The sequence below is a fragment of the Gasterosteus aculeatus genome, chromosome 20 (genome assembly GCF_964276395.1).
Source record: "Gasterosteus aculeatus chromosome 20, fGasAcu3.hap1.1, whole genome shotgun sequence".
In the NCBI taxonomy this organism is placed as follows: domain Eukaryota; kingdom Metazoa; phylum Chordata; class Actinopteri; order Perciformes; family Gasterosteidae; genus Gasterosteus; species Gasterosteus aculeatus.
In genome coordinates, this window is record NC_135707.1 from 4284724 (window position 1) to 4309912 (window position 25189).

The window sequence follows — 25189 nt, forward strand, 5'->3', positions numbered from 1 at the left end:
TTCTTGAAATACAATGAGAATTTATTCAAACAGTGCAAAAAATAATAATAATAATAATAATAACCTAAACATAAAATCTGATGTTCTTTCAATCCAGATTGCACTGTCACACAGCCTTAGGGCTCCTCTCAGAAAATAGAATAAAAATAAAAACATAAAAAAATACCATGACAACTATAACCAAGTTAAAATAATGCACAAATTTGGTAGAATGGCTCGCCATTTACATGCAACAGTTCCAGTCCCATGTAACTATTCCATGTTAATGTCACCTTGGATGAATGTTCTGTTCACACAGGAATTACAGTGTTGTACAATATATAAAAATATATATCGGGTCAGTTGTCGCAAAACTAATTCTGAGCCATTTCTCTTCTTCTGGTTCGGAGGAAACGAGCCGGGTCAACAAGAACGCTGCAGTCGTGTTTTAGCATAGCACGGGTCGGTGGCTGTAGAAAAAAAAAAAGACCAAAATGTACAGATAAAAACTTAAAAAAAAATCAACAAACAAATGAAAACCACACTGCTAGACAATTAGCCACGTGAGAAAGAACATCCTAAAATGTCGCAACTAAACATTCCACAAGGAAACCTATGAAAAAATCTCACTATAAATATATATAATCCTCAAATGTCTTGTTGGGTCAGCTTTGCCTCGAGGACCCAAAGGCTCGACTGGGACTTTGTGGTAAACACCGGCTCTCCGAGCTCGTCATCCACACGTGTTTCAGTTTTCCAACAACATACATTCTTACCCTTAAAAACACTGTAAAACTTTGGGCTTACAAAAATAACGTGGAACATATTTATACAACTTGGTTTTCTTTCTTTCTTAAATACAAAAAAGTGTTCCATAGCCTGTAAAGTCTGATGTCTTTCACGTTTCTGAGGCATTCGTTATGTAATTCGATGAAAAGGTTTCATCTGCTAATTATTACTTTAGAGAGGAAAAGAGAGTTTGCACACGTACGCATCTCTAAAAACGGGCGTCACGCTTGACGGGGCCCGTCTGAGTTTAAATGTACCGGCGCAGGTCAACACACATAAACACAGCTAATGCACGTTGTTTTTTTTTGGGGGGGGGTATAGCATAATTAGTGTTTTATTGTCATTAAAACTCGTGTTATTTTAAATGCACAGCAAATAAACCCCCATCTTCCTTGACCGTCTTTAGCATCACAGATCATGTTGTATAGTGTTACGTCGTAATGTGTACAGAAAATGCTGCACTGATAAATTCCGTCACTTTTATTTGTAGTTTTGTTTAACGGTTGCGAGGGAAAGCTCCAAGCGCAGAGGTAAAAAAAATGAAAGAAAAAAAGGAGAAACAAAACAAGACTGCCCTCAACTGGGCAAGGCAGTGAATCGTATTCTAAATTGTGCTTTTCTCGACTTGACGCCAAAAGAACCGATCCAGTCAACAAGAGTCACGCTACTTCAAAGGGAAGTTCCTCACCATGGCTTATAGGAGGGGAATAAATCAAGTATTAAAGGAGTCATTTTTACTTTCACACAGCCTCGAATCAGTTACTTTAACAAGGAAGACTAAATCGGACCGTCGGCCGGCTAAACCAGTCGACAGCATCGGTTAGATTTCGGGGCAGTGGTGTGCAGAGACTGCGGTCGGCGGCGGGCGCTCGGTGTTTACGTCTTGCACAAGAGAACTAAATGCTGAAAAAAAGGCAACTAGGAAACTGAGTTAGACGGTGACGCTGGCACCGGAAACGGTAACGGAACCCTTTGGGGGGGGGGGACAGCCTGCGGCCCCGCGGTGCCCATCAACACGGGTGGCAGTGTCTGCAGAGACGCACAAGGGACAACAGTCAGGCCACTACAAAAACAGTAGGAAACAAAACAAAAAAAGTTGTATCCACGGACATCAGGAAAAGTGCTTGAAATTGTGCAAAGAGAGAGTTTTACGCAAACGGGTTTGTTTTTCGTCGGGACGAAATGCCAGAAATGAAGATGCGGGGCCGTGACCTTTGGTGCGATCGGCACGAAACGCGTTTCATTTCTCAGACCAACGCGTCATTTTCAGACTCATAACTGACAACCGTAAAATGTGGCAATACAACGGGAATATTATCGGGCAATTATTGACCCCTTCGCATCGTGCAAACAGTCACGGCTGAGGACATCGCGTCACGTATTCAGCGACCAAATGGGTCCACCAACCAGCCACATGTCAGAATGTTTGAATGATCCAACTCGGCAGCATGTCTCCGGACACTGTTGTGCTGTGTGACATTTGGACTTGTGGTGTGTAGCATTGCTCGTGTTGCGCCACAATAATCAAAACGCCTCAAAGGCAAACCTGCTGCGGCAGAGAGAGAGGAAGACCCGGCCGAGAGAAGACGGGACGCGTGGGACACTCTGCGTCCTCTCTGTCCAACAATGTCTGGCTGCCAGCGCAGACTCGTTGTGTTGAATGTGCGGACACGTATGCGTTTGCATTCTGTAGCAGTAGCACCACAGCGGCCCACGGACTAGTTTGCGTTAAGCAAATGGGGACCAGAGAGAAAGAAATGAGAGGATTCGTTCTGCCGCTTCCCGAGGTACAAGTGTCTCGTAACAGTAGTGTACAAATGAGTAAACCAGATGTGACTTAAGCGTCCCGTAGTTAAGCAATCAACAACGTTGTAATACACCACAAACAGAGCGGCGACACCCGTGCCTTTTTTGCCGCTTGTGCGCGTGTCTCCGTGTGTGTGTGTGGCGGCGTGAGTCTGACTTAGTGTGTGCGTGTTGATGAGTGTTACGTAGGACTTCTGCCATATACATTCTCTCCACTGGGAGGAGACAGTAGCGAGGAGTTAAACTGATCAAAAGGAGGAGAGCCTGCAGCACGCGCACACACACACACACACACACACACACACACACACACACACACACACGCACGCACGCGCACACACTGCCTGCATAAGAGCCACAGCAAAACGTAACAGAAGTGCAGTTGGTTAATACAACGGTCTAACATGTGACCCCAGCAGCGAGAAACCACCCTGTTTATTCTGCAGTAGAGTCGTCCATTCCAACAGGAAGTGACACAGATAAAAAAAAAAAAAAAGGGGGAGTGATGGGGGGGCTGGTTGTGCCTTTCTCCTGCTCACCCCGAGGCCGATCCGCCGCCGCCGCTCATTTATTTGGACTGAAAAAGGCCACTTGTCAAACGCAAGCCCCGGCCTGGTTGGTTCACAACCTGTGGACGACGAGGTCCGGCTCCGTCTTCTTCAGCTCCTCCCGGTAGCAGTAGGAGCAGTAGTTGCCCGTCTCGGGGTGTCCGTAGTAGGTGCAGTTGGGTGTCCGACAGCGGCTGGACTGCCGGCTGGCCAGACCGCCGGCGCTGCCCAGCGAGTAGTGTCTGACCGGCGGCTGCCCGCTCCGAGGCTCCAAGTTGGAGCGCAGGTCCCGGAAGCCGTTAGTGTAACACCCGCCGGCGAGCTCAGACCCGGGGTAGTCCGGCGGGTCGAAGTCGGGGGGGTACGAGGGCGCGAGGCGAGACGGGCTCAGGGAGGCGGGGCCTTGCGAGTTGTTGTACTGGGGATGGGACGGGGGCTGCGTTGCGGGGCAGTGCCGGGGAAGCGTGGCGTAGGAGGGGAGGCCGGGGTAGGAGGTCGCCGGGGAGCCTCCGGCCAGCTGGCGCCGGGTGTCCATGTAGTGCATTTGAAGGTGCTGGGTGAGGGGCGCCCCCGCCACGGGAGTCTGGTCGATGAAGGAGGGCCGGGGGATGGGCACAACGCCGGAGTACATGGAGGGGCTCAAAGGAGACGACTTGAGCTGGTTGAAGGAAGGAGACGCGTTCTCCGGCGGCTCCTCTCTGGCCTCGTACGGCCGGTAGGTCCCCTCCGTCCCGCCGGGCGCCTCCTTCTTCGGGGGCTGGGCGCCGTTGGCGACGCCCTTCCGCTCCGCGTCGCGCCGCTGTTGCTCCTGCTCGCCGCGGTAGCGCTCCTCCGCGTCGGCCAGGTACCGCAGGATCATCTCCTCCTGGAAGGGCTGCCGGTTGCTGGTCGTGAGGAGGCTGGCGAAGATGAGTTTCCTCTCGCCTTGCATGGCGGCGCGCAGGATGCCCAGGCTGACCTTGACGTCGGCGCTGTACTTGTAGTTGTCGCTCTCGGTGCTGCTGCCGCAGCTGCTGCTCATGCTGCTGCCCGTCCCGTTGAGGCGCTCGCTGCCCGAGGAGGGGGAGCCTTTCCCAGAGTCCTCCGAGGCGTGGGCCGAAGGCGAGCTGTCCTTGCTGCCCTTCCTCCCCCTAAACGAGCCCTTCTTCTTTTCCACACCCTCCTGCTTGGCGCCTGCTGCTCCGCCGTTCTTCCCCGTCATCAGTCCGCCCACGTTCTTCTTCAGCTTGCTGCCCAGGCTTTTGCCGAAACTGCCGAGCTTATTGGCCACAGAGTCTGCCCTCTTTTTATCTTTGTCTTTGTCCTTGTCTTTGTCCTTGTCCTTCTTGGTTTTGTCCTTTGCAGCCCCGGCCGATCCGTTGCTACAGGAGCTGGATGAGGAAGAGGAGCCGTTCTTGGCCATGGACCCCCCTCCGTTGACCGTCGGCCCTGTTGCCGCGTCTCCGTTGCCGTTGGAGCTGCTGCTGACCGACTCCTTATCGGACTCGCCCGAGTCGGGAGGCGTTCGGGCGTCCTCGCCCGCTGAGGCCGTAGGAGACTCTGGCTGGGCCAGAGGGGCTTGCTGCGAGGAAAACAAAGCAGGAACGCAAGTTAGCCGAAAAATACCGGCGAGAAGAGAAAATGTATAACATTCAGTAGATATGGGGGAAAAGTCACATCCTGGAAACAACTCCTGGAATATGTCCTCTAGGTATCGGGGCGGGGGGGGGGCAATGTGAAAAGAGTGATTCATAGAGCTGTTTTTTGCAGACCAAAGCAAAATACAAAACAAACAAATGACTCAGTTTCCAAAAGCCTAAAATGTACAAACATTATGGAGGCTCTAAAATGACCACGGCTGTATTTGGAACAGTCATGACCTCTATGGTGACGCACTATTCTGATAAGCGTTCCATCTTTCAGCACACTGCTACCCTCTGGTAGCATTTCTTTCGGAACAATCCCCTTAGATTAGAGTTTAGTACGGTTTCCTGTTTCCTGGGGCCAGTCCCTGCAGCCTAACCACACAACCACTCTAACCACCCTTCTAGCTCCCTGCTGCTAGCATGCGGCACACAAGAAGAGCTTTGTCCCGGTGTTTGTGCGGTGGGACTTGAATGACCCGATTGACCCGGTGTAGTGTGTTTTTAAAATAGACTTTCTACATCTCTGTCGAAAAAGGTTATTGAGGTAAAACCAGGTTACACAATAAAAGTCGAAACGTGGCTCTTGATGGATGTGTGGACTGGCATCTTTTACCTCACAGGGCAGGGGCAGCCAGGTGACCGTCATGTAGCTGTGTAACATCTGGAGCTTGGCCTCCAACGAAAGAGCCACACTGGGTGAAGAGAGAGAGAGAGGGAGAGAGAGATGAGTGACGGCTCCGGCGTCGTCTTGATGGGAATGGAATTCATGTTGACGATGGGGAAGTGGGTGACGTTATCTACGGTGGCCCGAGCTGTTAGTAGTTGGATAACAGTCGGGAGCTGGATTCTAAACTTGGCAACCGCGGGAAACACATCCAAAGCAAGGAAGGCTGCGAGAGGAAGATACCGCAAGAAATGACTCCATTGAGGAAAGCTTTCCTCGGTTTTAAATGAACCCGGCTGTTCGCTGGGATAACAGCAAAGCTATTGGACTGGATACAACAGCACTGAATGATTAGGGTGCTGCTGCTGAAATGGCCTCCAACGCACTGGAAGCGTCTCGCTGTGGTGCTGTGGTGTTGTTGTTCTGCGCTACACTTTTAACTCAATGACCTTTCTTTCCCCAGACAATATTGTGTCTGTCCACTCTGTCCACCGCCATAAGGCGTCCATGGTGTCAGCGAGTGACGTGCCCAAGGTGAAGGGTTATTTTTACCGAGCTGCTATTTTGGCGCTCATTCCCAGGGTCCATTCATAGAAGGTATTAAGAGCTAATCGTATTGTCACTGGCACTGAGTGTGCTAATCCGGAGTCAGGGGTCAATCCCTACGTGCTCGCACGCAGTGCTGAAGGGAAGGACGTCAACAAGGGTGCACACGTCATCGCACGGCTGACAAATGCATTGGTAAAAAAACAACAATAAAGACATTTTGACCTAAACGAACATATCTGGATGTAGAAGGAGGACGCACCTTGCCAGCATCACGTTGTCTGTGTCGTCCTTGCCCCACTCCCAGTCCTTCCCAGGGTCCACGGCAAAGTGCAGGGGCAGCATCTTGTGCTCAGAGTCAGTGAGAGGGATCACAACTGTTGATGGAGATGGGAGAAAAGGGTATTCTTGGAAAAAACAGGTTTGAATCCAGCTCTCTGAAATGTCCGCAGGGGGAAATACTTTTAGTCTGCAGCGTCAGACTGAATAGAATATTTTTAGACCCGTAAACAACTCAATGTCTGGCCGATGTTTTGGAGATACACTTGTAATTTGTGCGAAAGCTTTCAATCAGTGTTTCTCCAAAATCCAAAAGGTGAAAACGTAACAAACTGCATTTGGACCGACATTGTTATATAGTCGCACACACACACAGACAAATCTGTGACTTTATTGGTCAAATTTGTATCAAAATGTCATTCAACTTCGACACTGGAAGGAGGTCATTTGCTTGCTTGGTGTTGAGCCAATGAGATTGCTGGATATACTCAAAAGCCCAATAGCTATTAGTCACCATTCTTAAATAAACCACTAAGGTCAATATTTAAAAAAGACCGACCAATCAAGCTCTAAAATGGGATGTAAGGTCAGAAGACTTAAACCGTAACACACATTACATACATGGAAATTACAAAACATCTTCCCGGGAGGAATTTACCTGGAAACCGCACACCCATATTAATTAAAAATATCAACAGCTTACCCGGAGGCCTAAAGAACAACAGTATTCTGATGTCGATGGAGACATTTGCTGCAGAGCTTTACCTTGGTCTTTGGAACTGTCCCTCTGCTCCATGGAGACCAGGGCGGAGAAGTGCGCCTGGTCGTAGGCCAGCACCAGCGGCGAGCGATGGCACTTGGCAGCTGGCACCTCCAGTGGAAGGTAGATGCCTCCGAACGGGATAGGAGCAAAGGCTGGGGACGGATGGGAAGGACGCGGAACACTTTGAGCCAAAATGATAAACGAGCTTCACCTCCGTCAAAACATCAAAGCGGTATTACGCTGGTTGAAGGTCTATTTATATCTACTTTCAATTTTCACTTCACCCCATAACAAGACTGTCGTCACCGGAGATTTCAGTGGATCATCATGTGTCATCAAGTATTTGGCAGAAGTTCATATTGTTTATTTTACGCTGCTTGGGCGACCAGGTGGGTGATGTGTGCTTCACTGACTCGGGCCACTCATTAGTCACCACTTAATAAAACGATTCTATTTAGAATAATGTGAAATAATAAGTGATGCAAGGCTCGGCGCATATTCACCCTCTCCTCCAGAGTCCCTCAGCATGGTGTCGGCCACCACCACGATGGGTCTCCTCAGGACGTGGGCCAAGACGAAGACGTGAAACTCCTCTAAACTCTCGTACACCGGCTCGTCTAAGGACTCCGCCCTGAAGACAATGGAGACACGATTGTTTGCGCGGTCGCAAAGCCAGACGTTGCCATCAAAAGAAATGTGCACAGGGGACCTGGGCCGCAAACACGACCCTATGAAGGCGAGAGCACATCTAACCAAAGAGTGTGAGAAGCGAGTGTGTCTAACCCTTTGGACTTCTGCCCGACACAATAAACAGCAGATTGACTGAAAAGAGGGCCGGCCACTCGCTGTTTTGTTCATGAATAAAAACATGAGTGTGACTAAGTGTGCGTTTGGGTTAACAGGCCCGCCGTTGTCCGAGGCCAGCGCCTTACCCGTTGGTGCCGTTGGTGCTGTAGTGTATTCTGGGCTCACTGGAGGCGAGCTTCAACAGTTCATTCCACTCTTTCTGCCACTCCTCCTCCGTGTACACCAGACCGGACTGAGGGGAAAGAAAGGACACACACACACAGTTAGAGAGGGAGTGTCAAATGTCACAAAAGCTTGCACGGACGTTATGCCGTCTTACCACAAAGATACATGCTGACAATTGAGGAAAGAAATGTAACTAGCTCCTTTGTAGGTCACAGAGTACCTGCAGAACCTTCGCCAATATCATGTTTAACCTCCAGAAATGGACAGTTTTTTTCTCCCACTACCGCTGCGCAGCTCCACTACAGCAGTTTGGGGCCTCAGTGATTTGCCGAAGGACACCTCGGCGGTGGCCACTGACTAACGGCTGAGCAATAGGCAGTCATCCGTGCGGCATCTGAGCCGCGGGTGTCTGCACGCCGTCTGCAACCACTTTGGAAAACAGGCTCAGCGTGATGCTACGCCTGCTTTCACTGGGAGAAGAGTCATTGTGTTCTGTCCAAAATATTTTTAAAAAGCCTTTGAAGAGCATTGAAGTGGAGGAGCACGCACGACTCTTTCTGCGGCTGCGATAAAAAGAAGCGATAGTGGGTGGAGATAGCGGCACTTACAGATAATGTAGTTAAACAGTGGGGTAAAGATAAGGATAAAGCCACTTTCTATTTGAGAAGGAACACCCGAAGGTTTTCCAGGCTGCACTATGTGACGGAATCAAGGGTTATAGAAAACAGAATTAGAATTAAAACTGTAGTTACCACCCTCCTTCCCAGGCCTGATAATCAAAAACACATCGAGCTCTGCAACAGAATCACCACAGGCATGTAAAGCCGGACTTCGTGGTAGCGTACCATTAAATCTAGTCTGTGGTTATTTTACAGAGCCACTAGAAAGAACTTGGGAGCTTAGAGGCAGCCCGACGTTTGTCGTGCCCGTCACCGTATTTTGACGGAGCGGGGACTGCACAGAAAACCACGGTGAACAACAGTGAGCTGTGTGCTTTCCGCATTTCAAATGTTCTGTTGCTGAAGTGCGAGCAGCTGCGGGGAGATATGCTGCTATAGGAAGCATATGAAGGCTTTTACTTGTCCATTGTCCCTGTATACACACCCCCCCCCTTCCCTCTTGCCTTTGGTCAAATGAGTCAGACAAGCAACATTGTGCAGCCCACTAGCTCCTCGGTGCCTCGCCTCATACGGGCACCACCGAACTGACCGGGAGAAACGTGCGGCCACTATGACAGACCTCTTTGTTCTGCTGGGTCTGCTGCCACCTCCACCTGCGCTTCAGCGCCTCGCGCTCCAAGCCGCGGTCCATCAGCGCGTACAGCGACTTCCGTAGCATCAGGTCCCGGTCGTGAAAGCCCCACATACCTGCAGAAGAAAACCGGTTTAACGATATAAAAGAAAAAAAGGCATGATCTCATTCAAGGGCCAAAATGAAGTGAGCTCGTAGTATCGTAGTTAAAAGCACAGGTCAAGCACATGAATGTTACTGTCACATCTACTAACCCGCAGCACAAAGGAGGGGAGGCGGGGGGCGCTTGAACAATGCCTGCACATTATTAAGGACACTATTAATTTCCTAAGTGGGCGACAAAGACTAAGTGCACTGCAACGTCGTAAAATGCAATTAGTGCTTAAACCAACAATAAAGCCCAATGAACGCTAATGGAGTGTGAACCTGCCTGGTTCCAAAGGTCCGCAATACTCACCGAGCGAGGCGGCGTGTAGCAGGCAATTTCCGTCTCCACTTGTTGCCAGAGGCAGCAGATTTTGACAGTTTGAAACCACTTTAGTCCACCAGTTCAGTCGCCCTGCAGGCATATGGGACAAAATAAATACAAACTTAACTCACCTGTTTGCAAATACAAACATGCTGCTGCATTGAATCCAAAACAGTTGCTGTAGTTCAAATCAAATGGATTACATGAGGTTTGGGAAGGAATTCAATTTAAAGCTACATTTTTATGCTGGGAAGAGGTCACATGACTCTGTATTATTATAGAGCACAGAATAGGGTTTGGCTTCATAGTTCCGAAGTCATTTGAAATGTTTCTCAATAAAATAAATGATTCTCTGGTCTTCAATTTAACACTTGGGTAGGTAACGTTGGAGAGAGACACGCAGCGGAGCGAGATATTAAAAATGCTTAAACCGAATAAAAACAGAAAACAGGCCCAGCGTTGGCTCCACAAGTTGATAAATCCAGACCAACATTCTCTCCCATCTGCCTCATGAACGTTAACAACATGTGTCATGCGTTTGAAGCCACAGCTGTAAAGCTGCAGGTGGAATACACGCAGCCCGCCCATCCATTATCACTTCATCCGGGGACAAATGATTGGGAGACTACATTTTATTCTGTCAATTGGCATCAGGATGTCATTTCAATTAAATTTAAAATTTCAACAAATATAATAATATTTAATAAAATAAAAATATATTTCCCACCATCCCACCCATCTGAAATTAAAATATGAATGTGCAAAAAGCTCTACACTGCGATGCGACTTGACCCTCGGAACCCCAGAGGGGGAAGCGGACATTTTTGGATCCCGTCATATTTTTCTCTCTGTGGCCTTGATTTTTACTGTATAAAAGTGCTGCATCTCTATGAAAAAACAGCACGATAGTGGCTAGGAGGCTTTAGCGGGAACTAAAGTGTATTTCATGCAGTACAACACAGTAACGATGCAATAGATCACAAAAAGGGGGGAAAAAGAAATAGGAAACTGAGCTTCTGGCTGATAAACGATCAGCAGTTGGGTTGTTCATGTGAAAAACATGTTCACTGGTCAACGCAAGTAAAGCGCAGATGTTAATGGTGCTTCTACTTCTACACCAGGACTAAAAAGGACCGCAGCCATTATGACAGCTGTGCTGTTCCTCCTGTGAGGTGATTTTCGGTTTCCTCTCACCGGCATGTTCCAGGGCCACCATCATCGACTGCTCGATCAGGTCCCTCTCGATGAAGACGCGGAAGTCCTCCCGGTACACGGTGAGGTCCGGCAGCTGGAAGGTGCACAGGGGCGTGTCCAGGAGCGGCTCGGCGCTGCTGCCCCCGATGCTGGAGACGTGAGAGCGCGCCAGCGACACGATGGTGGAGCTGGCGTGGGAAATGCCCCTCGAGAGGCGCTTCTCTGTGGCGGCTGAAAGGACGTGGGGGGGGGGAAAGGGGGCTTTAAGCATGCGGTCAGGGGCCCTGTAAGAATAGGTGTCGCCTCCCCACAGCTCAAGGCCGATCGGCCTCACCTTGCACCACCTCGTCTTGGCGGTGGAGTACAGGCCGCCCCAGCCGGGCCATCTCCTTTTCCAGCGGCAGATACGCCCGGTCCTCGTTGAACGAATACGTCAGGTTCCCAGCGTGCACTTGTCGCAGCTGCTCAAAGTCGCTGAGGGCAGCGGTGAAATCCCAGTTCTTGCCTGCGGACAGAGAGCGGGATCAGAACGAAGTAACTCTGAGCCAACAGGACCCCGCGGCGTGCTGCGGCGAGCGACATCCTTAATTAGCTTAAATATTTACCCCACGTCAATTCAACAGCTAACAGTGTCCTCTTGTTGGAAGAGCCACTGGCACATTCCCTCGCTTGAGTAATTATCCAAATTAGGAGCTCGGCTCGCCGGCCTGCTGCTGCTGCTCACTGCGCCGGCATACATTTTCAACCCGTATTCTTATCTGCAGCTAGAGTTGCTGCTAGGCAACAGGAGCCCTGTTGACTCCAGGAATGTCGTCCTTCTGTTCCTGGATGATCGCCTGATCAACAGCAACCAGCCAGAAGCACCGGCTGAGACAGCGGTCAACCTGGCTGCCACTCAGATGATCACCGGCTGTCAACTTCACCCCCCCCACGACCCCCCATCAAGCCTCCCACACACCTTTTCTAGATGGATTGTAATAATATGGGAGTAGCAAAGAACTAAAAAAACTAACACGTTGATCATGTGTTATTTAATTGGAAGCAGTTAGTGAAGAAGTTTAACTGGATTTGGTAGAAAGAAAGAAAAAAGAAATAAACCTGATTCTTCATCATAACCCTTATTGGACCTCAAAGTTTGCTCAGTATTTAACGTGAGGCACAAGCTCGGGGCGATGTGATAATTGCGTCAATTGATACACCCAGTGACTTGGTGCCCAATTGTGCCATTGCTATAATAAAGCCGTGATTAGGGCAATTATGTCGACTCGTGTTGAAATGAGAACTCACCCTCTAGCAGGTCTCTGGCCAATCCGGGTTCTGCTCCAGTGGAACGGACAAAGTCGGACAGGACTGCGTCCATATCCACGGTCATGTGATCATGAAGTCACCAGGTTGCAGGTTGTATCCGGGTAGAAAAAAAAACAAAAAAAACAAACAAAACAGGGACAGCCCTGACAGGGCGGCAAGTGGGGGTGGGGGGGGAGCGATCCTCTCGGCCTGCCGCTACGCTTCCTGCCTCCCCTGGAAAGAGAGAACGCAGACACAAACAGATCAAACCTGCAGGTGAAAACACATGACCCCCCCCACAAGATTTAGAGAAACGGGTCCTTGCACGGTATTAAAGAGAAAGCAGAGAGCCAAGATGAATTATGACGTCTGTGGCATCGATTGCCCTCCACATCCTTTGTGTCGACATTCATTGAGAGATTAATCAATACAGAAACGGATAAGTACAAATATTTGCTGGTTTTGATGTTGACAAAGTCTGGATTTCTGCTCATATCATCATAATCTACAACGAATAAAGGTGCCCATTAATGGGCAGAAACATTACGTATTTTGTGGACTTTTCAAACAGGGCAGGTGAGGAAATGAACCCTGGGGGTCTAATTTTTCCTCCAATAAGACGATTTTACTCTGATCTAAAGGACTTGGTCCAGAAATCAATACAGACACATCATCCAGAGCGAGAGGGAAAACAGCAGTCAGCATGAGTCGACACAAAGGATGTGGAGGGCAATCGATGCCGGGCCGGACACGGGACAGGAATCGAAGTGGCTCTGGCTAGAAAGAGGCGCTTGAGGGTCCGAGCGGAGGATGAAAGCATCTCGCTTTGGAAGCCTTGCTCTGGAATATTGGTCCAGGAACAGCACTCTGCTGTCATTTGTTAGACCGATTCACTTTGCATCGCCACGGCGGCTTCTTCTCACTCGACGCATTGAGCATTTTCATCAGTCCACATTATCGGATTCGTAGATGTAAATAATAAATCACACAGCTTTTTTTTATGATTTAGACGCAGCCATGAACGCATCGTCGGCCCGGGAACAACAATAACGCTCTGTTGTGTATTCCCATAACTACATTTAGCTGTGCACACAATCATGAAGTCCTCCGGTCATTACGCAGCCTTGAGCTTCATAAACTGTTCAGTTACGCCGGCCTTTCTTCTTCTTCTGCATCTACCTACAGTCATCTATTCCCATTCGTCTCATGGCTCATGTTGCTGCCTCCTCTCTGACTCAGTGAACTCCTTTCCACAGCGCCGGATGAGTCACAGGTTCACTCTTCTCACACCTCTGTCATTCTCTCGCTCGGCGCTCCTCCCACCTCCCCCAGTTCCTCCATCATTATTGCGGTCAAAGCCACAAAAGGCACGCAGGGGGGAGGACCAGCCACAAAAAAAGAAAACAGGCTTTTCTCGTCCGCGGAGTGTTTCTAGAGCGCTCTGTACAAAGCCGGGCATTCAGCAGCCTGCCCTGCAGGGTCTACCCGCGTTCCTGTCAATTCTACTGATCTCACACACATAACATCTTAAGAGATGTGGGACGGACCACAGGCGAATCAAAAGAGACTTAGACAGAAGTGTGGGTTGGACCGCGTTCTGACCGGTAATAGCACCGCACCAAAAAAAAAAAAAAAAGGGAAGACACCAGGGATGTGTGGAGTGAGCGCGTTGCTATAGGTACCAAACGAAGATGTACCAAGAATCTGTCCAGTTTCACAATGAGACTGAAGAAAAAAGGTAAAATGAGAAGGATTCTCTCCAAAAACCCCCCAAGAAAATCATCAATTGTGTCCCACTAGAGGCGGGTTTGAATCGGTCCCCTCGGCCGGTATTTTCTTGATTCGTTGTGTGGTGGACATGTCTACCTCTTTACACGTATGACATAAATGACCTGTATACACGTATTACACATACAACAGAATCGGTGGACACCGCGATGAACGACGCGGACGCCGTGAGGCGAGACGCCAAATCCTGTGTGTTAATAATAAACAAAGTGTTATCATCGAGGTCCGATGGCCGAGAGTCGAGCCTCGGGGTGGACTTTAGGGCGCTGTGTGTGTAAGTGTGCAGTTTGTTTGCTCATTAACAGCCCATAAAAGAAAAGGTTTTGTACTGTTTTGTACTGGCATCGGCAACCCAAGTGATAAATGAGAAAGCACCAACGCAGACCAACAAAAGGCTGGTTGTTGTCACTCTGGCACACATCAGCCATTCCCCTGAACCCACCGTGGTGCGTTTGATGTCACGTTGCATGGCCCGAGATCTCTGGTTTAACACAGTGGCATCATGAAAGGACGGGTCTATCAAAAAAAGTTTTAAATCAATCAGTACGCATTTGTATGCTTATGTATTTATTTAAATGAGCAGATTGGCGAGCGTATTAACATGCATGAGTCAGGCCTAATTAAAGGAGGCTGTTGGTATGCGCCTTGGTTATGTTTACTTCCCTCCCTGGGAAAATTTCTTTTTGGCAATTGGCAAAATTAAGCAAAACAAAAAGCAGTCACAACAATGGTGGACGTGTCAGGAGGAAACGGTAACAACAACAAAACAGGGCGTGGGAGGTGAGAAGTCTATCGAGCTCATTAAATACAAAATAAATCATGTTTTGTAAAATCATACCCAAAAGATTGAACGCTGCTGCAAACACAGAAATTGATTTTTTCAACAACAACAACTGATTTTATAAGTCATGGTGTCAAGAAAATGCATATATATATATTTTTATCTTTGTCAACCAGCAAAAAATAAGATCTACAGAAGAAAGCCCCTGCGAGTGTCACAGGCCAACAGGAACAGGGCTGCTGCCTGCGTGGGGCGGTCAGTGATTTGTGTCTGGGGGAGGGAGGGAGGAAGGGAAGGGTGAGGGAGGGGGGGGGCTTTTGTCTGGCAGGGGAGCTTACGTAACCAGAGCTGCTGACACCACGTGGGTGCTGAAGCTGTGGAGCCGGGAGAACGTCCTGGATCACCGAGGGAGACGGAGAGGTCACCACGGCCGACTGCGTCAGCCCCTCGGTGGGCTGAGGGGGTCAATTTACCGCCGGGACGGGGGACACGAGTTTGTTTTACTCGCCCTCGGAGCATTTTTTTGGACACATTTCACATGCTCGTCGTATGGAAAGCAGTGCCTCAGAGATGTTGGGCTCTTGGAGTGAGAGGGTATCGGGTTTCATCCCCAGGCCATGCTGAAAAACGGAAATGATCATAATGTAGGCTAAAAAAACCCTCTATCTAGTGTTTTCCTTTTATTCATCCCAATTATATAATGTAATCTTATGATTACAGTGCTTTTGAAAGAAATTTAAATATTGGTTTCTCAACTAAACTTAAGTAATTGCAAGTTTCAGGGCCATTTGTAAAAATTAAGATATTTAAGAATATTTTGATCAGGATTTGATTAGCGGGACAATGTTGTGAATCGCTATTAATTTATAGAATTGTGAAAACACAGCTTGAAATGGCAATTTCTATTCAAAAGAGGAAAGAGAAGTCATTTTTACATATGACCTGCAAAAGAAAAATAACACTATTTATATCTTTATTGTAAACAAGCTTCTTCCCTTGTGACGGTTTTAGACAACATCAACATTTCTCTACCCGAAGCGTTTAAGCAGCAGTTCTTCTCTCACTTGTTGCTTTTTATTGTCTTAGACAGGATTTAGCAGTGTTGACTCAAAGTGTTGTTATCAGTATGGGGTGAAACTATTACCCAGATAAGGGACCTTAGAAGAAAAAGGGACAATACAATGTACAACACACACACACACACACACACACTGCAGGACTGAAAGACTAACCTTTAACGCACAACATGCAAAAGGTGCTTGTGCGCTGAATGCATTGTTATGCTTCGCTGTGCAGGTTACTCACACAAGCTCCCTAACCGTATGAGAATTATGAGCCGTTTAAAAAAGGACACGGACCAATAAATTAGATCCTTAACTAGCTCAGAGATGTTCTCATGCAATATCCTTGGCTATAAAAAGCGAAAGTTCACATCCATTATTAAACAGGCCATAACTGATTATTTTGGGACACTTGGGGTTTGTTTACGCGGCGTGAACCCACCGCCACCTGTCGAGTCCTCGTTTCCTCGCCCCACTGGGGCAGAGCGAGCGAACAGTGGTGTTGAGAGACTTGGACGCACAGACAGACAATGGCGGACTGCAGACATGAGGATTACTGGTTACAAGATGGCAGAACATGCCCGTTCTTACAGCAAGTCTCCACGAATGAGGGGAAACGGGGACACGGGGCGCAATCTGTTCGTAGTGGACGATGCACCACTTCCTGTTCGGCTCCCTCGGGTTACATTCGTCGTGACCCACTAAGAGGGAAAGGAGCTCGGGTCAAAGAGGAGTACAACACACCTGGCGGTGATCAACTTTACCAAACTAGGTGGACCGAGGTGCTCCGTTTCCCTTCAAAAGGGGTCCGAGCACCATGTATGACCGCGGCTATGAAGTCTGTCTCATCTATTTCAGTCCGACCGAGGGACAAAGACCCAACGAATGTAACACACCCTCTCTGGGGCCGTGTGGTCCGGAACAGTGAGTACTGACAGCTAGAGGATAGCCCGTGTTTTAGCTTACTGCAGGGATGTTGCATCAGCTGTCGGCAAATAATGAACTTGCAAATTTCCATGTGGCCGAGGAGGTTGACTCTGGAATGCTGCCTTGATTAAACTGTTTATTTAGCCGGAGAGCAGTTGACTCCCCAGATATAGACACAAATCTCCACATGACGGATGCACATAAGATCGGTACAATGGCATCATAGTTGGCAGTCCAAGTGCTCTAAATGTTTGCGATAGGCGTAACGTACGGCCTTCAAAACCACAGACGCATGCAGAAAAACTGCAAACTGTGACTCGTCTCTGCCCGTGAGTCAAAGCTCCGGCAAACAGGGGCTCAGTTCCCTGGGAACAATCACAAACCCCCCCACACAAAGAGGTAGGAAAACCCACGGTGTGGCGAGAGGGCCGTCCGTCGGCTGTCTTTACCTGTGATGCGGTTACGGACCAAGCCGCCGCTGACTCGTCACATAAGAGCTACAGCTGGACGGGAGGCCGACCGGCTGAGGAATGGAGAGGGGAAAGCGTGCCCTCACACCCGTTTTTCAAAAGGTTCCTCTCAGCCCAGCTGTGCGGCACACAAAGGCAACTCTGTCCGCGGACCGGGCAAAATTCATCTCTGCTGTAGCCACTCTTGACATGTGAAAAATCAGTGGAACCTGCAGCCTTGGAAGACGCATAATGTGATTCTATAAGGCGGAGCAATGCATTCTCTGCGGACGATGTGGTCGTCGTGCTGACAAATAAACCCACAGATTTTATTGGAATAGAAAAATTGCCCTGGCAGCAAAGAAAAAAGCAGCCAATTTTGACATTTTCTGCAACATCAGTCGTCTTCAAGGGCAGCTGGGTGCATCATGTAGAACAGTGTGACGTGGGCACATTCGTTTTCCAAGGGCTTGCATAATGCTTAAGCATATCATGAGCGTTGAAAACATCTCCTCTGGCTCATACGAGACGGCTGCAGAGGGAGAGGTTTGCGTAACAAAGAGTCACTGCTCTTCCTCCTTTGCCAATATCTAAATGAATTCTGTTCATTGTGCACCTTTAAATACGTTAATCATAAAAGGAGAAAAGAAAACAAAGCTTCCTGCTCTGTTTGCAAACTGCTGCCTCACCAAAAGCATCTGACGTTTACAGATGTTGTTGGTCCACGTCTCGGAAATCAATGAGAGAAATCGGAGTGTGGCCATTTCCCTGGACAAAAAGAAATATGCTAGTAAGCTGGTTGTTGGAGAAAAATCCATACAGCACACAGAGGCAATACCGGAGATCCACAGAGAAGCTGTTAACATGTAAATTATAGGAACTACTGGGCCTTTGCTCGTCCATTGGCCAAAACACTAGTAAGCTTTTGTCTTTCAGTGGCGCAAAGAACTTGGTGCAGCTGCAGCAGCTTCCAAATAAGGACATTCATCATCTTTCACCATTTGCCTCCCACCAACCAGGAACTTAGAAACCAGGCCGAAGCTCCGGAGCGAGAACCTGTTTCAGTGGATTCCTGAAGCAGGTATGTTATTTCTACTGTAATGGGTGACATTTTTTGCCTATGCACACCTAGAGCAAGCACATTCCAGCCGTGGTGGAGGCTTCGCCACCAGCTGTGGGCATTAGTGTGTGTGTGTGTAACGCGTAAGACAACACCAGTCTGGATGCGCGCACAGCTGATGTCAGAGATTCCACACCATGTCCGCCCTCTGAGGCCGCGCCACTCGAGCCGGTCCAGCTCAAAAGCCGCCCGGTCATCACACAAAAATTTGCCTACCTTCCCTGTGGAGGCCTCCCGGTCGCGCAAACATCCAAACCTGATACATGTGAGCTCGGCAACTGGCCTATATTCTCCTCCGAGAGAGAGCTCGAGGCAGAAGAAGGCGAGGTAAACAAGGTCTACTTACACACCAAGACCTTAAATAAATATGCAAACGAGGAATAAAACAGGCTTACTCTTTACACAGGATATACATCTCTCTCTTGCACAACAGATGTTTCTCATCAAATGTGTAGAACGTAGCATCATGAGGGTAAAGAAATAGGGCGTGTGTGTGTTTGCAAATGTTCGATGCGGATGCAGGATGTACGGATCAGGTGGTCAGGTGACCCGAGTCTTTGTCCCCGTGTAGCTGAAAGGAACTAATAATCAATATGATAACATAACAATGCTTGGTCTGCAGAACACACACATGCAGAGAATAATCACCTATTCGGGGCAGCCTTCCGTTTGAGATTGTCTAAGAATAATCTGCTCTACAAATCGTAGTTTAAACACGGAGCCAGTGCCGTGTGGCGACAAACACCCAACACGTGAGCTCCGACGCCCTTTAAGAACGCCCTGTGAACGCCCTGTTGAACGCCCAATGCCTCGACTAACGATCACCATAGAATGACACTTCCATGTGCTCTCTGAATGCATGGCACCAGAGGTCACGCCCAGTGCACGCCGGATTTCGATCACCATAATGAGGCCGCTCTGTTCTGAACACAACACACAGCAAAGAAGAGTCAGGGCGGGCTGCCGTTTACAGTAGAGACGGGATGTGCTCGACAGGTCGATCCTTCGCTCATCAGGTGACACGGCGGAAATTTGGATCAGGGAAAGTTCTCCCGCAATGGGGGGGCTTTCCCACATTCAGCACAGAGACGACCTTCACTAACCGCGTCTTTACGTCCGACACCTGAAACAGAGGATTTGATCGCTGATCGAGCGGCGGAGTGGAAGCGAATCCGTCGGCGATGCTTTCGGAGCCCTCGAGGACCCGGAGCAATAGGGCGGTTCTGCCTCTTGAGGACGGCCGCTTCGGGGCGGACGGATACGCGGCTACGCTCGGTGACCGTCGTGCAGTGTTGCTTTAGGTCGTTTTTGCCGACCTAAACTCCAGACTCAGTGGGTGAGAAGTCCTCATCCAGCGCCCGGCCCCCTCTTTAATTGATTTTCTACCCTTTGTGAAGAAATCCAAGCCTCTGCAGCCATCAAAGGCGCTACCCATATTAACAAAGAGCGAGGAGACTCAACCTTGAACTGAACAATGTGTAACAAGAGTCTGCGGTAAGAAACAAGATGATTAAACTGATGGAGAAGTGGTTTCTAGGACTAATACTAAAAGGACTCCCGCGTGGGCAGCGCATGTGGAAATGCAGAGAAGCTCCATTCAAAACTCTCTACAGCGGGATCCACAACGAGGGGAAAACAGTAGAGTTCTACGCCCAAAAAATAAAAGGTATCCGTGGTAGAGCATCTGTATCGTATACTCAGCTTAACAATCAAAGATAGCAACGCAATTTATCAACCTGCCCGATGGATCGTTCCACCGAACCCGTCGGACACATTTTGGGAGGCAGAAAAAGGAATGCCTGGCAGGCGATTGGATGAACCATCTTTCAATCAAACCTGTGAAAAACAGTCTGGAGCAGACAAAAAAAAATAAGTATGCACTGCCATTTTCCGCTCTTATTTCACTGAAGTAGTACTTTTTCACTTCCAATAGAACGGATGCTGTTGCGGCGTTTTGAGGAGCCTCCACGCTCGACCACCAGTCAGACGCCTAAACCGAGCCCACAGCCAACAGCCGCCTCTCTCTGGCCTACAGGACGGAAAGTAAATACATGGAGCCAGACAAGATGGATTTATAGATATTATATCAAGAACCCAAACCTTTTTTAAGTGAATCCCAGCAGTTTGGCAATGTTGGGCAGACCAGCTGTATTAAAAACAGGCTATACAACATCGGTTGTGGAGGAACAACCTCTCCCATTGTTCATAGGTATACTCCTATATTTAAATAAACAGTGGCAAATAACGTCTGCAGGTTGGTGGTATCCTCTTTGCTTTGTGTTCAAACAATGAGCTCATCGTTACAGGATTAACCTTTAGAAGGGGGACAACCAGTGCTTTAATTTGCACATTAACCCTTGAGGAACAACCGACATTTCCTGGAACTGTGCCGTTTTGGAATTTAAAAAAAAAAAAAAGTTTCCACCCCTGCAAAACAAAAGACGCCTGGAAGAGAGACAGCGGCCTGGAAAAAAGCCTCAACATTGGACACGAAATGGAGCAACGGCTTGCATCTCGATGCCGGTTCAAACGTTCAACATCTCCCCCTGCTAAGTCAGCCTGAATGTGAAGCCAACCAAGCCGAGCGGGATCTTTAGCCAGTGGCCAAAACAGGCACCCGCCTCTGCAGGCGGGCGGCACTAATCCTCATGTGAATCCCCACGTGCTGCAGGCCGGGCCCAGTACGCAGCGGGGCGACTCAGCAACGTCACTCCCCGAGTGATGTCATCGCGGGTTACAGGCTCCTCATCAGGGCTGCGTGTGGGATTACTCCCGCTGTCCTGGATCAACGGGGGCCGGGGCGGGCGGGAGAGGCTGATTGCTTCCAGTCAGCACAGGAAACAACGAGCCTAATGCTTTGACATAAACATTACCCAGTGAACAAATGTTGACACACTGAGGCAATGGCTGGCGACTTGATCACCAGACACTGACCGGTAGCAGTAAAAGAGTCCAACCCCACCCCTCCTCCTCCTCTTCCACCCTCTGTGGAGCCTCGATTTGTTTGCAAATCCACCACCGGATAACAGATTATAGTCTCATGACTGGAATAAAATACCTACTGAAATAACGATCACAAAGTCCGGTCATATTAAGTAGGATTCAATTTGTTTGTCAGCTATAGGAGAGGTTTATGCAGACAGCGACTAAAGCCATTACTAAAAGAAAGAGGAACATTGCAGGTGCTTTGGATTTGAATGTTTCCTCCACCACGGACCAAAGCAACACAGAAGCAAAGAGATAAAATATCAGATTTTATGAACCGAAGAGACACCGTCTTCATATCGTGTGACAGGATCCAGCAGAGCTGACAAACGGCAACAGCAGTCGCAGCCGGGGAGGAGACCAACACAAGAGACAGTGAGACATACTGATTGCTGCCACGAAGCGTGAAACAAGCAACCTTTGCAGCGCTTTGTCCATTGTGAGCCCCCCCCTTTCAGATGAAATATCGACGTATTCAAAACAGCTGTATACAATATGCCCTGAATTTCCCATAGGACGGATCAAAAACAGAATAATCTGCATGTAGAGGAGGAAAAGGGTGAAGAAGAGTAACTGATACAGCGAGCTCGCGTTACTGCAGCATCTCTTGGGGCCGTGGCACGGGCTGCGTGGGATTACGGCTGCTCGGCTCGGCTCCATAAGGCCACATCTTTCTGTTCCGCCCTACTGACACTTTGTAATAACGAACTGTGCGAACTATCCTGCCTACATTTAATCCCGAAGCATTCAGCATGGGCGCGCGATACCCGCCATGCTGTTGAAGAGGTAGGTGCCCCCCCCCCCCCCCCGGGGCACTGGCTGCTGTGTCCGAAGACTGGCAGGCAACCAGCCATGCCGGGGAGGGTTGGGCTCCAAAAGAGTTTTATGAGTCGCTGTCTGGGCACGGAGACAAGCCACCTATTGATCCCCTGCGGCGCCGCCGGGACGAAGGTGGTTTTCCCTTCCGTGTGGTCTTTTCCAAAACCGCCCCTCGGCTCGACTGCGAGGTGGTAGCCGGCCAAGAGGGCGCCCACCGCCGCTAAAAAGTGAGTGGAACGCAGTCAGCTGACAAGATCACCCGTCTGTCCCACTGACCCCGAGAAGCACGCGTCCGCTTACTTATTAATCGGGCCCGTCGGAGGGATCCCGCGGGAATACCTCCACGCACGGATGGGCCCGTGCTCGCAAAACCCGACACTGAATCTCTGGCGCACATACGCGCTTGGCGAGCAGCTGTTAGGGGTGGCGGGGGTCCTGTTTAAATTGTAATGCCACCCGTGAAACGGTATATACAGACACACCAGGGCAGCACATTCAGAGTTAAGCAAATCCATGTATGTCAAAAGGTTTGTAGGATGGGACAGAGCGAGCTAAGATGGTAACACGAAACCTCAGAGTAGGTCCTTGCTGCTCCCCCCTGCATTCAACTTTGCCACGAGTCACATCGAACCGGTGAGCCAATAACGCCTTGCCACCATGTCAAGCAACTTCAAGATAGCAGTGAAAACAGTCGACCACTCTCTCCTTCCCATCTTGTCCCGTGTTGCTTGTAGGGTGACGTGAAATGCTGACCGCTTGGAATAGTGTCGGAGATCTCGTCACACCCTTTCCTTTGGATCGACACGATTCAAATGCATCTTCCTTTAAAAAATAAAAAGACAACCCAAGTGCAACAAAGGGGTTTAAAGATGTGGCTGTGTGACGCGATGCTGGCTGCAGGTCGTGGATGGATTTATCCACCGGCTGTTTTGTGCACTGACCGATGGAGCCATTCAAGCATTCACAGAACGCTTCCCCTCGCATTACTTGCAAAGTAGATAAATGCTTCTTTCTTTCGCAGCGCCGAGTGCCAAAAAAAAATAAATTATTTGAACCCTTGGATTTTTCCTTTTAGGCGCTCAAGATTTGGAATCTATTTGGAACTGATGCTAAACCCTGTTTAAAACACAGGCCCGGGGTGCGGTCGGTCCCCGTGGTGCTGTGAGCATCAACGTGATCCTTGAAGTGCAGAGGACTCGCATAAAGAAGGCCAGCTCACACACCTCCGCAGGGTGACGGTGCATCGTGGGAACGAAGCCCTTTCGCATCCTCTACCCCCAGTGCCCGGTGGAGCCCAGAAGCGTACACAGCTCACAACGCCAACAACAACAACAACTCGTGCCTGCATGTGTTGTTATTGCACACCACCACGCCATGTTCCAGGTCGTGTTTACCAGCAGCGAGTTGGACGATCGTGGAGGCTTTCATCACTGCAGCTGATCAACAGCCCTCTTTGCAAGTGACAGGCAGGGTGTGTGTGTGTGTGTGTGTGTGTGTGTGTCTGATTCCTTCTGCACAGCCATTGGAAGGAATGAGTTCAAGTTGGAGGGGCTGGATGCATTTCATTCTCCCGACACAGCACCTTGCTCCTTTAAATCAAGTTTCCTCCTCACAGATGAAGGCAGTCATCTCCATCGGGATGTGGCCTTTTTCCATTTCATTTTTTTTGCATTAACATAAAAAAGGAGCTTCTACCCCTGTCCAACTTTTTTCCGGTTGTTTGGTTTTTTTCCATGTCGACTGTGTGTTCCTGGTGTCCCAGCAAACAAAAGAGCCCACACATGCAAGACCTGAATAATTTAAGGCAAAGTGTAACGCAACCCTTTTTCATCATGGCGGGGGGCGGAGATGAAGCAGAACAGCCCAAGTCGTGGTTTGGAAAACGAGCAAAGCGAACAGGACCGAGTGGACTAGTCTTATAAGTTGGAAAGGACCGGTTCTGGTGCTTTGAGTAGATGTCACGTCGTGAGTGAAACCTCGGATCGTGACCGGCGGCTACCAGAGCTAGCTAAACAAATATATATAATTTAAAAAGCTATTTAAGTGAATGCTTCAGGCTGCACTGATATACCAGCATGAATATGTAGAGCTGACCTCCTGTTCAGGACAACTTTAATGCTCAGCCTGCATACAGCTGCAACGTAAAATGACAGCTTACAAAAAAAAGAGGCTAACGTTTATGTTCAGCAACCACTTCAGCTCGTCAACCTGCTCGCTATGTACATGTATGTGAACGATGCTTTTCGGTGCTGCTGGGGATGCATTGTCCTAAACGTGGACTGTGAGCCAGCTACTTAGAGATACGACTATCCTTTGACACAAAAATATCAACAATACACATGCTTACATAAACGCATTTTCGAGGCGTTCAAACGCACGGGGTTTCGTGCACGATTCACTCAGTGTTTAACTTTAATGTCGCGTGTTAGTCGGGTTAAATGTCCATTTTACGAGCCGCCGAACGCGCGCATGAATTCTCAATTGAAGAGAAGTGCTTATTTCTTTCACGGGAGCGAAGCGTAACATTTGGCTAGCAAGTGGCTACTACAAGCCTGGCTAATCACCAGCTAACGGTAGCTAACGTTGACGCTAGTAGCCAGAATATCGCTCCACAGCTTACCTTCAACGGCCTCGCGGATGTTTTTGTCATCGTCCCCTTTAGTTTCCCGGCGAGTATCAACTCGTGAATACCATTCACGTTTCGGCAAGTATCAACTCCTAACTTTTTTGCGTCTTCATTAGTGGAACTACGCGTAAAACCCCCAAACCGGACCGTCACCCGACAAAGTAATTTCTACACCACTTACAACAACAACGTCAAGCGATGCGTTGAGCCCGCCCCCAAGTGACAATCCATCCAATCAGAGAGGTTTGATTTCAACGACAGTTTTAAGAACCAATGGACGTTCCCCGTGTTCTTTGACGGATGTTCCTAATAAGAGTAAACACCAAATGAGACGGGAAGAGTGCAATGCGTGCGCCTGCCGATTGGCCGCAGGGAAATAAAGGGCAAGAGGTTTTGTCCCAAGTAGCCTATGAGTGTGCCACTCGGCGCCCGGAGTGACAGGTGCTTTGGAGTTGATAGAA

The 25189-nt window shown here is 49.0% G+C and overlaps 1 protein-coding gene across 1 annotated transcript; it reads right to left on the reverse strand.

Annotated features, from left to right (window-relative positions):
- On the reverse strand, positions 1-25026 carry otud7b (OTU deubiquitinase 7B). Its single transcript, XM_040165611.2, has 12 exons — positions 24723-25026; positions 12173-12406; positions 11220-11390; positions 10886-11116; positions 9680-9781; positions 9211-9338; positions 7932-8038; positions 7503-7630; positions 7002-7151; positions 6220-6334; positions 5361-5439; positions 1-4683 (listed from the first exon to the last, which is right to left on the reverse strand). Exons 2-12 carry the CDS (start codon positions 12255-12257, stop codon positions 3196-3198), a joined length of 2784 nt encoding a protein of 927 aa, XP_040021545.2. The 5' UTR covers positions 12258-12406; positions 24723-25026; the 3' UTR covers positions 1-3195.
- Positions 25027-25189: the final 163 nt, after the last annotated feature.

Bases quoted from the DNA above. Each gene is read 5' to 3' on its own strand.
- otud7b (XM_040165611.2), bottom strand. From the start codon at position 12,257: ATGACCGTGGATATGGACGCAGTCCTGTCCGACTTTGTCCGTTCCACT. The intron at 9,339-9,679 runs GTGAGTATTGCG...TTTCTTCTGCAG, and splicing joins GCTACACGCCGCCTCGCTCG to GTATGTGGGGCTTTCACGAC. The intron at 5,440-6,219 runs GTGCGTCCTCCT...CTCTTCACCCAG, and splicing joins GACAACGTGATGCTGGCAAG to TGTGGCTCTTTCGTTGGAGG.